Below are 15,458 nucleotides of genomic sequence, written 5' to 3'. Positions count from 1 at the left end.
TATTCGGAATAAAGTAAATGAGTTGGTGGCACAAATCATGGTAAATGACTATGATTTAGTGGCCATTACTGAAACATGGTTAAAGGATGGTCACGACTGGGAGTTAAATATCCGAGGGTATCAAACCATTCGGAAGGACAGAGTGGATGGTAAGGGAGGTGGTGTTGCTCTGTTATTTAAGGATGACATCCGGGCAATAGTAAGGGATGACATCGGTGCTATGGAGGATAAGGTTGAATCCATTTGGGTGGAAATCAGGAATAGTAAGGCGAAAAAGTCACTGATAGGAGTAGTCTATCGGCCACCAAATAGTAACGATATGGTGGGGCAGGCAATAAACAAAGAAATAACTGATGCATGTAGAAATGGTACAGCAGTTATCATGGGGGATTTTAATCTACATGTCGATTGGTTTAACCAGGTCGGTCAAGGCAACCGTGAGGAGGAGTTTATAGAATGTATCCGCGATAGTTTCCTAGAACAGTATGTAATGGAACCTACGAGGGAACAAGCGGTCCTAGATCTTGTCCTGTGTAATGAGACAGGATTGATTCATGATCTCATAGTTAGGGATCCTCTCGGAAGGAGCAATCACAATATGGTGGAATTTAAAATACAGATGGAGGGTGAGAAAGTAAAATCAAATACTAGTGTTTTGTGTTTAAACAAAGGAGATTACAAGGGGATGAGAGAAGAACTAGCTAAGGTAGACTGGGAGCTAAGACTTTATGGTGGAACAGTTGAGGAACAGTGGAGAACCTTCCAAGCGATTTTTCACAGTGCTCAGCAAAGGTTTATACCAACAAAAAGGAAGGACGGAAGAAAGAGGGAAAATCGACCGTGGATATCTAAGGAAATAAGGGAGAGTATCAAATTGAAGGAAAAAGCATATAAAGTGGCAAAGATTGCTGGGAGATTAGAGGACTGGGAAATCTTTAGGGGGCAACAGAAAGCTACTAAAAAAGCTATAAAGAAGAGTAAGATAGAGTATGAGAGTAAACTTGCTCAGAATATAAAAACAGACAGTAAAAGTTTTTACAAATATATAAGACAAAAAAGAGTGGCTAAGGTAAATATTGGTCCTTTAGAGGATGAGAAGGGAGTTTTAATAATGGGAAATGAGGAAATGGCTGAGGAACTGAACAGGTTTTATGGGTCGGTCTTCACAGTGGAAGACACAAATAACATGCCAGCGACTGATAGAAATGAGGCTATGACAGGTGAGGACCTTGAGAGGATTGTTATCACTAAGGAGGGAGTGATGGGCAAGCTAATGGGGCTAAAGGTAGACAAGTCTCCTGGCCCTGATGGAATGCATCCCAGAGTGCTAAAAGAGATGGCTAGGGAAATTGCAGATGCACTAGTGATAATTTACCGAAATTCACTAGACTCTGGGGTGGTCCCGGTGGATTGGAAATTAGCAAACGTGACGCCACTGTTTAAAAAAGGAGGTAGGCAGAAAGCAGGAAATTATAGGCCAGTGAGTTTAACTTCGGTAATAGGGAAGATGCTGGAATCTATCATCAAGGAAGAAATTGCGAGGCATCTGGATAGAAATTGTCCCATTGGGCAGACGCAGCATGGGTTCGTTAAAGGCAGGTCATGCCTAACTAATTTAGTGGAATTTTTTGAGGACATTACCAGTGCAGTAGATAACGGGGAGCCGATGGATGTGGTATATCTGGATTTCCAGAAAGCCTTTGACAAGGTGCCACACAAAAGGTTGCTGCATAAGATAAAGATGCATGGCATTAAGGGTAAAGTAGTAGCATGGATAGAGGATTGGTTAATTAATAGAAAGCAAAGAGTTGGGATAAATGGGTGTTTCTCTGGTTGGCAATCAGTAGCTAGTGGTGTCCCTCAGGGATCCGTGTTGGGCCTACAATTGTTCACAATTTACATAGATGATTTGGAGTTGGGGACCAAGGGCAATGTGTCCAAGTTTGCAGATGACACTAAGATGAGTGGTAAAGCGAAAAGTGCAGAGGATACTGGAAGTCTGCAGAGGGATTTGGATAGGTTAAGTGAATGGGCTCGGGTCTGGCAGATGGAATACAATGTTGACAAATGTGAGGTTATCCATTTTGGTAGGAATAACAGCAAACGGGATTATTATTTAAACGATAAAATATTAAAGCATGCCGCTGTTCAGAGAGACTTGGGTGTGCTAGTGCATGAGTCACAGAAGGTTGGTTTACAAGTGCAACAGGTGATTAAGAAGGCAAATGGAATTTTGTCCTTCATTGCTAGAGGGATGGAGTTTAAGACTAGGGAGGTTATGTTGCAATTGTATAAGGTGTTAGTGCGGCCACACCTGGAGTATTGTGTTCAGTTTTGGTCTCCTTACTTGAGAAAGGACGTACTGGCGCTGGAGGGTGTGCAGAGGAGATTCACTAGGTTAATCCCAGAGCTGAAGGGGTTGGATTATGAGGAGAGGTTGAGTAGACTGGGACTGTACTCGTTGGAATTTAGAAGGATGAGGGGGGATCTTATAGAAACATTTAAAATTATGAAGGGAATAGATAGGATAGATGCGGGCAGGTTGTTTCCACTGGCGGGTGACAGCAGAACTAGGGGGCATAGCCTCAAAATAAGGGGAAGTAGATTTAGGACTGAGTTTAGGAGCAACTTCTTCACCCAAAGGGTTGTGAATCTATGGAATTCCTTGCCCAGTGAAGCAGTTGAGGCTCCTTCATTACATGTTTTTAAGGTAAAGATAGATAGTTTTTTGAAGAATAAAGGGATTAAGGGTTATGGTGTTCGGGCCGGAAAGTGGAGCTGAGTCCACAAAAGATCAGCCATGATCTAATTGAATGGCGGAGCAGGCTCGAGGGGCCAGATGGCCTACTCCTGCTCCTAGTTCTTATGTTCTTATGACACACACATATTCTCTCACTCACACAAACACACACTCTCATACACACTCATTCACGGACTGTGTCCAGCGCCGCCACAGTCGGGTGTGGAGGGGGTAGCCATGCCGCTGGGGGGGGGGGGGGGGGGGGGCTTCGGCGAGGGTTGGTGGGTGGTGGGTCCGGGATGGTGAGGGGGGTTACTGGGGTCATTATTTGGCAGGCCAGGCCGCGCACGGCGGGCAACATGTTGCACGATCGCCGCAAGCGGCCACTGTTCGCATGCGCGGCCACGGACCCGGCCATTCTCCAGCTGTTTTTGGCATGGGCACCGGGGGCTTTACCCAGAACGGCTGCAAGCCCCCCAACGGTCCCGGAATCAGTGCGGCTGTTGCGCTGCTTTTTCTGGCGTAAAATGCCACAGTTCCCACGCCAGCGTCAGCACTTTATCTGGAAATCGGAGAATCCAACCCACTAACTTTCTCACTACCCACCACCCAACACTCACTCACACACACTCAACTCACACTCACTCGCTCTCTCTCTCTCATTCACTTAGCACAGGCTGTAACTCTCTCACTCACACACTGTCTCTCTCGCTTTCTCACTTACATGCAGTTCTCTCCCTCCCACATTCCCATACGCACATGCAGACACACTGTCACACGTTCTCTCTCTCACACACAAAGTCACTCTCTCACACAATACACACACACTCTCTCTCTCTCTCTCAACTATCACACACTCTCATGCCCGCACCTCACACACATACTCATTCACTCACTCTCCCTCTCTCATTCCCACACACAAACTCACCACCATACACACGTACATCTCTCACACAAACAAACACTCATTCAAATTTCATCACTCAGACACACTCAGTCATGCTCACATGCTGTCTCTCACTGATGCGCACACAGACTCACTCTCACTCATTCACACACTCCCACATGCACACACACACAATCATTCGCACTCTCACTCCCAAACACACGCAGGCACACTCTCTCAGTCACGTGCGTACACTCACTCACTCTCACTCATACAGACACTCAAGGCGTGATTCTCCAGCCTCATTGTGCTCCCACTCCAGCGTAACGAGGCCAGTGCATCGCAGGAAAGTACAAATACCGAGATCTGCGCCGGGCGCCAAACAGCTTGTGATGCAACTGGCCCGCTCCCATAGGCGAAATCAGGATCTCGACGCAGCGTGGCGAGAAACCAATTATCACCACTTGAGCCCCATTTCCATACAATCAACGAGAGCAACTCCTTATGCAACGGACTCCCATAATTTGGCGGCCTCCCCAGCAAGTACTCACGATGACGCAGATTAGTATTCCTTTTTTAAAATGTGAACCTGGCAGAAGGGCTTCTGTGGGGAGCCGAGGAGGTGAGTAGCCGACCTTGTTCACAGGCAAAGACCCAGGGGGTGCTGGGATTGCCACCCCAGTGCTCGGCAGGGGACGGGGGACTCTGCAGGGGTGGGCAGCCATGGAAGGGGGGGGGCGACCGGGGGCAGTCGCTCGCGGCACCACCATGCCAGCGCCTGGGTCCCAACCCCATTCCGTGGGGAAACTTTGTCCCTGCCCGTCTGCCCCACCGATCACCCATGACCCTCACCAACTACTGAGGCCCCTGGTTGTGCGGCTGAAAGCTATCGCTAATAGGGAATTGGCAATCGTGATTAAGTGAACACTTGACACATGCCAAGTGGATTCCTGTGGGTAGGTGGGCCATGTAGCATGTGGCAGTCATTGCCTATCATCCCAATTACATCTTGATGCCTGAACACTGTGGGAGGCAACACCAAACATACAGCAACCAATATCCAAATACCTAGGGAATGGGACACAGCTCTGGGGAAGTGTCCAAGGCCAGAAGTTGGGTGAGCACAACGGGAAGGAGGAGGAGTGGTGGGGGCGGGAAGGTAGATGATTGGAGAGATGGGCAAAGGGTACTGGGTGTCAGCCCGCATTGCAGAAGAAAGTGACAGAGGCGTCGTACAGATAGTGCAAAAAGTTGTTTAATGTACTGTACAATACCCCACTCCCGATGATGCCACACCCCCCAACCACCACCACCCCCAACCTCAGTGCCTTCAGTGATCCTCAACATGCCTGGCCCTCCTAGCTCAGCCACTATCTCTTGGTGTTTCCCCAAGGTGCATATCAGAGGTGAGGTGAAGGCCGTCAGCTGTTTATTTCGTCCCAAGGCCATCGATGCCCCTGGCGAGTGTCCTTTGGGGGGTTTTGGGGTTGGTAGCCCTGACTCACTTGTCGGCAGCACATGCACAGCTGTTTGGCCCTGTTCGTGTGCTGACTGTGAGATGCAGCCTCATCAGGGGTGGAACTCGGGGGAACTGGTAGCCATTGTTGCCACTCCATGCGATGAGTCCAGCATGGCACCCAGCGCCACCTCTTCCCTATCAGTGCCCATAGGGCCCTGGGTTTCACCGTGGGACGGAGGGGCAGTTGGTTTGAGCCTCATCATCTGGATCTGGCAGCCCTGGTGGTTCCCCATGGTCCGCACCATTGTGTCAATGCCCTTGGCGATGCTCCTCAGTGTCTGGGCCATGCTCTGCAGCACCTCAGCCATCCCCACCTGTGACTGGGACAAGTGCCGCAATACCTCGGCCATGCCCATCTGAGAGCGGGACATGTCCCTCAGAATTTCATCAAAGTCAGCCTGATGCTGGGTGACATACCCCAGCGAGTTGGACATTCTGCTGAGACCCTCAGCCATGGCCGTCACCAACTGCCATGGACGTCTTCACACATGGTGCCAACGTCGTGCACCAGGCTCTCCACTGCGGTCGCCACCTGAGCAGTGTTGGCCTCGGTGCCACTCATTGCTGGCGCCATCTCCTGCGCCCGTAGCCTCTGGGTCTCCTCCAAGCAGCTATGGATCTGCTGGAGTGACACTGACATCTCCCTCTGACCGTCCCGGATGCTCCCTGTCTTCTCCATCAGCTCCAAGTAACCCACCGATCGTCGGGCCGGCGTCTCAATCGGACGCACTATTTCCCTTCCGCCGCCCCGCAAGATCAAGCCGCCACGTCTTGCGGGGCGGCTGAGGGGAAAGACGGGTATTGCGCATGCGCGAGTTCGAGCTGTCAGCCGTCGTGACGTCAACCGCGCATGCGCGGGTCGGAGCCGGCCAACCTGCGCATGCGCGGCTGACGTCACTTAGGCGCCTCCGTCGCGTCATTCTCGGCGCGTCGCCTTGATGCAAGCGTCAAGGCCCGGCGGCCGAGAATAACGGAGTGCTGCTCCTAGCCCCCCGGGTGGAGGTGAATTCGGTGAGAGGAGCGGGCTCCGAGGCCGTCGTGAAACTCGGCCGAGTTCACGACGGCCTACACAATTTTTCCCCGGAGCTGAGAATCGCGCTCACACTCCCACACACTCTCACTCCCACACACTCTCACTCCCACACACTCTCACTCCCACACACTCTCACTCCCACACACTCTCACTCCCACACACTCTCACTCCCACACACTCTCACTCCCACGCACTCTCACTCCCACGCACTCTCACTCCCACACACTCTCACTCCCACACACTCTCACTCCCACACACACTCAGTCCCACACACTCACTCCCACACACTCTCACTCCCACACACTCTCACTCCCACACACTCTCACTCCCACACACACTCACTCCCACACACTCTCACTCCCACACACACTCACTCCCACACACTCTCACTCCCACACACTCTCACTCCCACACACACTCACTCCCACACACACTCAATCCCACACACACTCACACCCACACACACTCACACCCACACACACTCACTCCCACACACACTCACTCCCACACACACTCACTCCCACACACTCTCACTCCCCCACACTCTCACTCCCACACACTCTCACTCCCACACACTCTCACTCCCACACACACTCACTCCCACACACTCTCACTCCCACACACACTCACTCCCACACACACTCACTCCCACACACACTCACTCCCACAGACACTCACTCCCACACACACTCACACCCACACACACTCACACCCACACACACTCACTCCCACACACACTCACTCCCACACACACTCACTCCCACACACTCTCACTCCCACACACTCTCACTCCCACACACTCTCACTCCCACACACTCTCACTCCCACACACTCTCACTCCCACACACACTCACTCCCACACACTCTCACTCCCACACACACTCACTCCCACACACTCTCACTCCCACACACACTCTCACTCCCACACATTAACTCTCTCACACACATTAACTCTCTCACACACACTTGCTCATGCACACTCTCAAACACACTCTCTCTCACACACATACTCCCTCTGTCTCACACACAAGACACAGGGCGATGACTGGAGATTCCCGCCGGTGGTCAATGGACTTCTCCATTCTCCGCAGCTGGCGCATGGCGGAAGACTCCAGTCCACACTCTCACTCCCACACACTCTCACTCCCACACACTCTCACTCCCACACACACTCACTCCCACACACACTCAATCCCACACACACTCACACCCACACACACTCACACCCACACACACTCACTCCCACACACACTCACTCCCACACACACTCACTCCCACACACTCTCACTCCCACACACTCTCACTCCCACACACACTCACTCCCACACACTCTCACTCCCACACACACTCACTCCCACACACACTCACACCCACACACAGTCACTCCCACACACACTCACTCCCACACACACTCACTCCCACACACTCTCACTCCCACACACTCTCACTCCCACACACTCTCACTCCCACACACACTCACTCCCACACACTCTCACTCCCACACACACTCACTCCCACACTCTCACTCCCACACACACTCACTCCCACACACACTCACACCCACACACACTCACTCCCACACACACTCACTCCCACACACTCTCACTCCCACACACTCTCACTCCCACACACTCTCACTCCCACACACTCTCACTCCCACACACACTCACTCCCACACACTCTCACTCCCACACACACTCACTCCCACACACTCTCACTCCCACATACACTCTCACTCCCACACACACTCTCACCCCCACACATTAACTCTCTCACACATATTAACTCTCTCACACACACTTGCTCATGCACACTCTCAAACACACTCTCTCTCACACACATACTCCCTCTGTCTCACACACAAGACACAGGGCGATGACTGGAGATTCCCGCCGGTGGTCAATGGACTTCTCCATTCTCCGCAGCTGGCGCATGGCGGAAGACTCCAGTCCACACTCTCACTCCCACACACACTCCACTCTCACACACACGCTCTCTCGCACACACACACACTCTCTCACACACACTCTCAATCTCACACACAAACTCTCACTCTCACAGACACACTTTCACTCTCTCTCTCACACACACACTCACACACACTCACACACACACTCTCACTCACACACACACACACTCACACACACACACTCTCACACACACACGCACTCTCACACACACACTCTCACACACACACGCACTCTCACACACTCACACACACACACTCTCACACACACTCTCACACACACTCTCACACACTCACACACACACTCACACACACACTCTCTCACACACACTCACACACACTCTCACACACACACTCTCACACACACACTCTCACACACACACTCTCACACACACACTCTCACACACTCTCACACACACTCTCTCACACACACACACACTCTCACACACACTCTCTCACACACTCACACACACTCACACACACACTCACATACACACTCACACACAAACACTCTCACACACACTCTCTCACACACTCTGTCACACACTCTCTCACACACTCTGTCACACACTCTCTCACACACTCTACACTCTCTCACACACTCTCTCACACACTCTCTGACACACACACTCTCTCACACACACACACACTCACACACACACTCTCTCAGACACACTCTCTCACAACACACTCATCCTCTCATTCCCATACATATGCTCACTCACTCTCTTACTTGTGTAAGCCAGACTCCTCTGACCCCTTCCTCCTCTGACCCCATTTTGAATACTGTCTGGGGGCCACGTAGAGAGGCTTGGGGGCTGGATTTGGCAATTGGGACCCTGATTGCCTTCTGGACAAGGCTCTCTAAATTAAGTCAGAAACTTTCCTTTAGTGCCCTCGACTGTCAACGCAGATTATATACGTTAATCTCTGGATTCTGGTTTTGGACTCACAATCTTATGAAGGGAGAGCTAACAGCCCATTAGATGGTTTGGCTGGTGTTTCAGCCTGTTACGTCAGCTGTCAAAATTCACCTGGCTGTGAGGCATGCTGCAGTTATATTCCATATCCCCTCAGCCATGCTGATAGCAGGCACTGCGCTTTTAAGCTGTGCCTGGCACTGAGTGAGCGCAGAGGCACAAGGCAGGCAGTAGGTCTGTTTTATTCTTCAGCACTTCTTGCAGTCACGCACCAGGGTGAAATCTCATTGCTGTTTGAGATTAATCTATGGGTTATTTCTGATCTGCTGCTTCTGCACATAGTCCAGTCCCTGCCGTCTGTCAGCTTCTCTGCTCTGTCAATTGGCTTGGAGTTGTTAGCTGATAAAGAAAATATGGCACTTAAGTGGATAGAAATTTAAAATCATCAACCCAAACAATTTCTTTGACTACTTGCCCTGTTGGACTGCTAGTGAGGGACAGATGCGCTGCTGCTTGTCGATGTATTTTATGTGCCATGTCATAGACCATATCCAAATCAAAACCATATTGTACATCATACTATATTGTACATCAACACCATAATGTACATCAGTGACATATTGTACATCAATACCATATTATACATCAACACCATATTGTACATCAGTAACATATTGTACATCAATATCATATTGTAAACCAATGCCAGATCATATATCAATGACAGATTGTACATCAATTCCAAATTATACATCAATGCCATATTGTACATAATGCCATATTGTACTTCAATACTATATTATACATCCATGTCAGATTGTACATCAATACAATTTGATAATCAATACCATATTATACATCAGTACTATATGATACATCAATGCCGTATTGTACATCAAGTACCACATTATACATCAATATCGTATTGCACGTCAATGCCATATCGTACATCCGTACTATAATTGTACATCAAAACCCTATTGTACATCGATACAGTATTGTACGTCAATACAGTATTGTACGTCAATACCATATTGTACCTGAACACATATTATACATCAATACCATATGGTATGTCTATGCCATATTATACATGAATACAGCATTGACATCAATACCGTATTGTAAGTCAACACCATATTGTACATCAATACCGTATTGTAAGTCAACACCATATTATACATCAATACCTTTTGTAGATCAATACCGTATTGTACATCAATGCAGTACTGTATTGTACTCAATACTATATTGAACATCAATACGTATTGTACATCAATACCATATTGAACATCAATGCCATATTGTACATCAATGCCACATTGTATATCAATACCATTATGTACATCAACACCATATTACACGATAATAACAGCAAAATCCTGCAGATGTTGGAAATCTGAAATATAAACAGAAAATGCTGTCAATATTCAGCAGTTCAGACAGTATCTGAGGCAAGAGAAGAAGAGTCAACAATTAACTTGGGGCATGATTTAGCGGCCTTGTTGGGGCCAACTTGATGTCACGATGAGGCGTTGAACCTCGTGAAAGGCACTCATCTAATTCGTGATGTCTTGCAAGATTCATCGAAACCTCGCGAGGCGTGGCGATCTGGAACTCACCCACATTGGTTTAGATCCAGATCAGCATAATTAAATCAGTAGGCTTATTTAAATTTACATGCGCCGGATTTTCCCGCCGTCCGGGACCTTCCCAGCAAAGCCTCAACCGGTCATCGTTTAGTAATGGCCCACACAAATGTGAACCAGTCATAATGCCAACTGAGTGGTTTCTCAGACCATTGGGGACCCCTGGGTGCTCGACGACAGGACAGGGTCGCACCCTGGCTCTCCCTCTGTCACCCAAACACCTTGGTACTGCTAGACTTGCACCATGGAACTGCCAGGGTGCCCAGGTGACACTGCCAAGGGTCAGGGCCTGAAGGGAGCCATTCCCATGAAATAGGGGATGAGGGGGTATATGAAGGGTGGGGAAGGGGGTGAAGGGTAGCTATGAAGGGGCCTCATAATGATTTTGGGGGTAAAAGGTAGGGGTCCTGAAATGGGGGGGTGCCAAGGGGAGGGTGAGAAGGCATGAAATGGCGGCCCTATCTCTGAGGAGCCAGTCCACGGGCATGTTTAGCGCCCCATTGCTGAAAACCTTTAGGGCGGGATTCTCAGCTCACCGGGCGGCGCGGCCGGAAAATCCCGCCCTAAAATGTTTTAGCAATGGGGTCAATGGACTTCTCCATTACCGGCATCTCGCCCGTGGCGTACATGAGGGGTGGGCTGGAAGAATACAGCCCTTAAAGTGTGGGCTAGACCAGGGAGAAACGTCCGAATGCCCAAAAAAATGACTTAAGTGTGGATGAATACCGGTGCAGATCATACCAAATAAGCCGGGGAAATACCCTGCCAAAACTCACCCACAATGACACTTCGAACACTCTTGGTTGAATCACACCGATATGAAAGATCAAAAAGCAAGGTCTGCACTCGGATGAAAGGCAGGAGAGATTGAACGAACAGCAGAATCTATAGCAGCAGCTATTATCCAATAAAGTAGATTATGACGTGAAATTGTTGAACTCCATGTTGTGTCAGAAGGCTGTGAAGTGTTTAATCAAAAGATGAGATACTATTCCTCACACCAATGTTGAGCTTCAATGGAATAATGCAGTATACCGAGGACAAAGAGTGGACATGGGTTGGAGAATAAAAATAACAAACAACTGGAAGCTTGTGTTAGCCACTATGGGGGAGATTGCGTAGTGCCCAGCAAATAGAGTATACTAAATTTGAGTGGAGTGTAAATAATTCACTGATTCAACTGGAAGGTATGTTTGGGGCCCAGCATATTGGGAGGGGAGAAGGCAGGTGTTGCATCTCATGCTCTTGCATAAGAAGCTGCCATATAGGAAGGTAAGCGGATATCGGAGCTGTTGAAAGAGTGAATCAGGATGCCAAGAAGGGAACAATTCCTGTTAAACCAAGCCACCAAATTATCCGCACAATTAACACACCTTGTCACAACACAAAGAGATGACATGATCTTCGTCCAGTAGGTGACCAGCTGCAGGTATGATAACCTCGTGGTTCTAGTACTGGACTGGTAACCCATTCAAGTTATAGAACTGAGTTCAATAAACCTGGAAAGTTTGGGCTGGCAACAGATAAACCACTATGAAAGTTGACAGATGAGCATAATAATGTCACCCCCAAGGGATCTCACTCCTTACTCAGCTTGCAGTTCATGTGACTCTATACTCTTAATGCCGCCATGAGAAGTTGATGGGCAGGACACTGTAATTTTTACATATATGCCAAAAATAAGGAAAGCAAAATACAAAATCACCATTTTAGTTTGTAGTTTATCCTCGAGTTCACTCGTATTCTCTGTAAAATGCCCTGAGTTCATTATTAGTTCTAACAAAAAATTTTCTTTCTTTTCATTAGATATTACTTTTGGCAGATGGAAACTCCGAGAGCTTCCTGTACCAGACGCTGCCCTTCCTGACAACATTAGAATTGAAGGATGGTAAAGCTACAGCCTACGTTTGTCAGAATTTCTCCTGCTCTCTGCCAGTTACCTCAGCCAGCGAGCTCCAGACTTTACTCGTTAAATAATAATGCGCTACAGTACTACACTGGGAAACAGTTTGCTATAAATCCTGCAACGCTTGTAACATTTTTTGGACTTATTCTTTTTATTTAGCCTTCAGGAGCAATATTACATTTTTGGTGAGGTGGACAAGTGAATGTTACTTAAAGATATAGTGTAAGATGGGTGATTGTATGCTTCCAAAACACATCTTATGTTTCAATGATTTTCATATTTAAATGGTTATAGTATTTGAGCGCTTTAGGTCACAATTTGGCTTCATGGATACCAGCAAGATGCGAACATAAGCGTGGTGTCCTTGCACGGAGGCAATGCTGCTGGAGGTGCCTTTTTTTTGATGAGGCATTAAATCCACGCTCTGTCTGCCCTCTCGGATGGATGTAAAAAATATCCCATTGCATTATTTTGAAGACGATTAGGGGAGTTCTTCCTGGTGTTCTGGCCCAATATTTATCCCATAGCCAAAATCAATAAAGAAAAGATCACCTGGCCAATTGCTATTTCTAAGAGTTTGCTGTGCACATATTAGCTGACACATTCCTTGCACAACAGCAGTGACAACGCTTCAGAAGTACTTCTTTGGATGTTAAAGTGTCCTGGTGCATGCTGAGATTGTGAAAAATGCTGTGTAAATGCAAGTTTTTATTCTGTACCATCCCAGAAGATGCATCAATCTACTGAACTATCGGACACACACCCCCAACCCCAACCCTTGTCATGACTTTTCTCCTCTTGTTCCCATCCATAGCAGTGCTTCAGATTCCACCAGGGCTCCCCTGAAGCATGCGCTATGTGAAGTAAGCTTTATTTTGCACACCGCCTGAAAGATATCACTGTTTCCCCAAAGGTCCCACTTGTCCCTGTCCAAGTACAACAATCTAGCTGATACCTCAGTGCTGCTCTGTCAGAGGTGTCATCTTTCTGATGTTAAACTGAGGTCCTGTCTGCCGTTTGTGGTGGACTTAAAAGATCCCAAAGCTATTTCAAAGAAGAGCAGGGACGATATCCCAGTGTCCCTGGCAATAATAATCTTCAAACAACATAATAACTCGGATTATCTGGTCATTATCACATTACTGCTTCAAAACTACCTCATTGGCTTCAAAGCACTTTGAAACATCCTGTGGACTCTATATGAATGCAAGTTTTTCATTCATTAAAACCCAGTCCTTTTACTCCCTGCACTGTGACACAGTGAAGATTATGCCTGTGACATTCTCGTACCGATTTTTCTTCCGATCGCACTGTGTCGTTCGTCGCCACTGTCATCGTGCCCTTAATGAGAACTGAAAATAATAATGGTCTGAATTAACATGCAGAGAATGGAGTGTTGTTCCCACTGATGAAGTGACTGATTTCTGCTGTGGATGTCATTTGGACACTGAGTGCGAGTGCCTCATTAGTCGAGAATGACCCAGCTGCAGACATGATTTGTAAATGATCATGATTTTCATGATTTATAAAATTGTAACAAATTTAAGGTGGCGATACAGGAATAGGCACTTTTTAAATTCCCTGGAAGGAACAATTGGTTAAAGATGAGATGCAAATAAACATACATATCATCAGACTCTGCAACAGTAGAAAAACAAAAATACTGCTGATGCTAGAAATCAGAATTAAAAACAGAAAATGCTGAAAATACTCAGCAGGTCAGGCAGTACCTACGGAGAGAGAAACAGATTTAACATTAATTATTGGGCTTGTTACCAGAGTGTTGTGGCTACCACTGGAATCTTACTGTCGACAAATGCTGCCAGCTGAAGTTTTTTTTAATATAAATTTAGAGTACCCAGTTATTTTTTCCAATTCACCTACCCTGCACATCTTTGGGTTGTGGGGGTGAAACCCACGCAGACACAGGGAACTGCCAGCTGAAGTTGAAGCCGGAATTAAACTGAAGACCTCTCAATGGCAGGCCAAGGGCCACCAATACCTCCTTTTTCTCATCCCAACACAGATCCACTGGGATGCAATGGTGACAGCCATGGCTACCGGCTATCCTGTGGAATGTGGCCATGAGTGATTTTTAACATTTTGCAATGCGGCGGGGAGCACCTCCATTTTGTGATGCCCTCAGGGTCACCCTCCTCCCTCAGCAGCGCACCCCTTTCTCAGGGGGGCTGCATGAGCTGAACATGGTGGGGGGCCTGTGATTGGTCCTTAATTAGACAGCATTCCCATGCCAGCTTCTTAATTGGCCGAATCCAGGAAGATATCAAACAACACCCTGCCAGGGCCATCCCTAGGTTCCGATCTGGAATTGAGACCGGTGTCACAATTGCGACCCAACTGGTAAAATCTAGGCCAATGTTTCAGATATGGGGCCTTTCATCAGAACTGGCATAACATCAAGGGTGATGCGGCGAGAATAATGGTTCGAGGAATACTGAATATCTTGAAGGTATCGGTAATGGGTTGATCCTTTCCAAGCTGACCTCTGAGCTCTTGCCTTTCCTTTCTGACATTATCAGTAAAGTTTTTGGCAGCTTAAAGTTGATCATTTTTGACTCTGTAAATGTTTGATGAAGTGCGTCCAATTTATTATGGTGAACTGATTAAGACTCGATAGCAGATTAAGCAGATGCCTGAGATTTAATTTTGTACTCCTTCATTCAAGCACACATTTTAATTATGTTTTTGCTCATTTTCCAATTCAATTTCCCTTTTTTCTCCCCCACTGAAGTCACTGACGTTTATTGGGACATGGAAAGGGTACCATACTAGACTTAGAAGTCCAGACAACAAGAATTCAAATTCCACCATGACATTC

The 15,458-nt window shown here is 47.7% G+C and overlaps 1 protein-coding gene across 3 annotated transcripts in view; it reads left to right on the top strand.

Annotated features, from left to right (window-relative positions):
- The window catches only part of spata20 (spermatogenesis associated 20), a 590,771-nt gene extending 575,591 nt beyond the window's left edge, over nucleotides 1–15,180 (top strand). For all 3 annotated transcript variants that reach the window (XM_038776992.1, XM_038776994.1, XM_038776993.1), the window contains one exon: nucleotides 12,520–15,180. In XM_038776992.1, coding sequence (XP_038632920.1) covers nucleotides 12,520–12,690 — 171 coding nt within the window. In that variant the 3' untranslated portion in view covers nucleotides 12,691–15,180. The remainder of the gene's footprint in view (nucleotides 1–12,519) is intronic.
- The last annotated feature ends 278 nt before the right edge of the window (nucleotides 15,181–15,458 follow it).

The sequence above is a fragment of the Scyliorhinus canicula genome, chromosome 18 (assembly GCF_902713615.1).
Source record: "Scyliorhinus canicula chromosome 18, sScyCan1.1, whole genome shotgun sequence".
Classification (NCBI taxonomy): Eukaryota; Metazoa; Chordata; class Chondrichthyes; order Carcharhiniformes; family Scyliorhinidae; genus Scyliorhinus; species Scyliorhinus canicula.
This window is presented reverse-complemented; position numbering and strand designations above follow the sequence as displayed.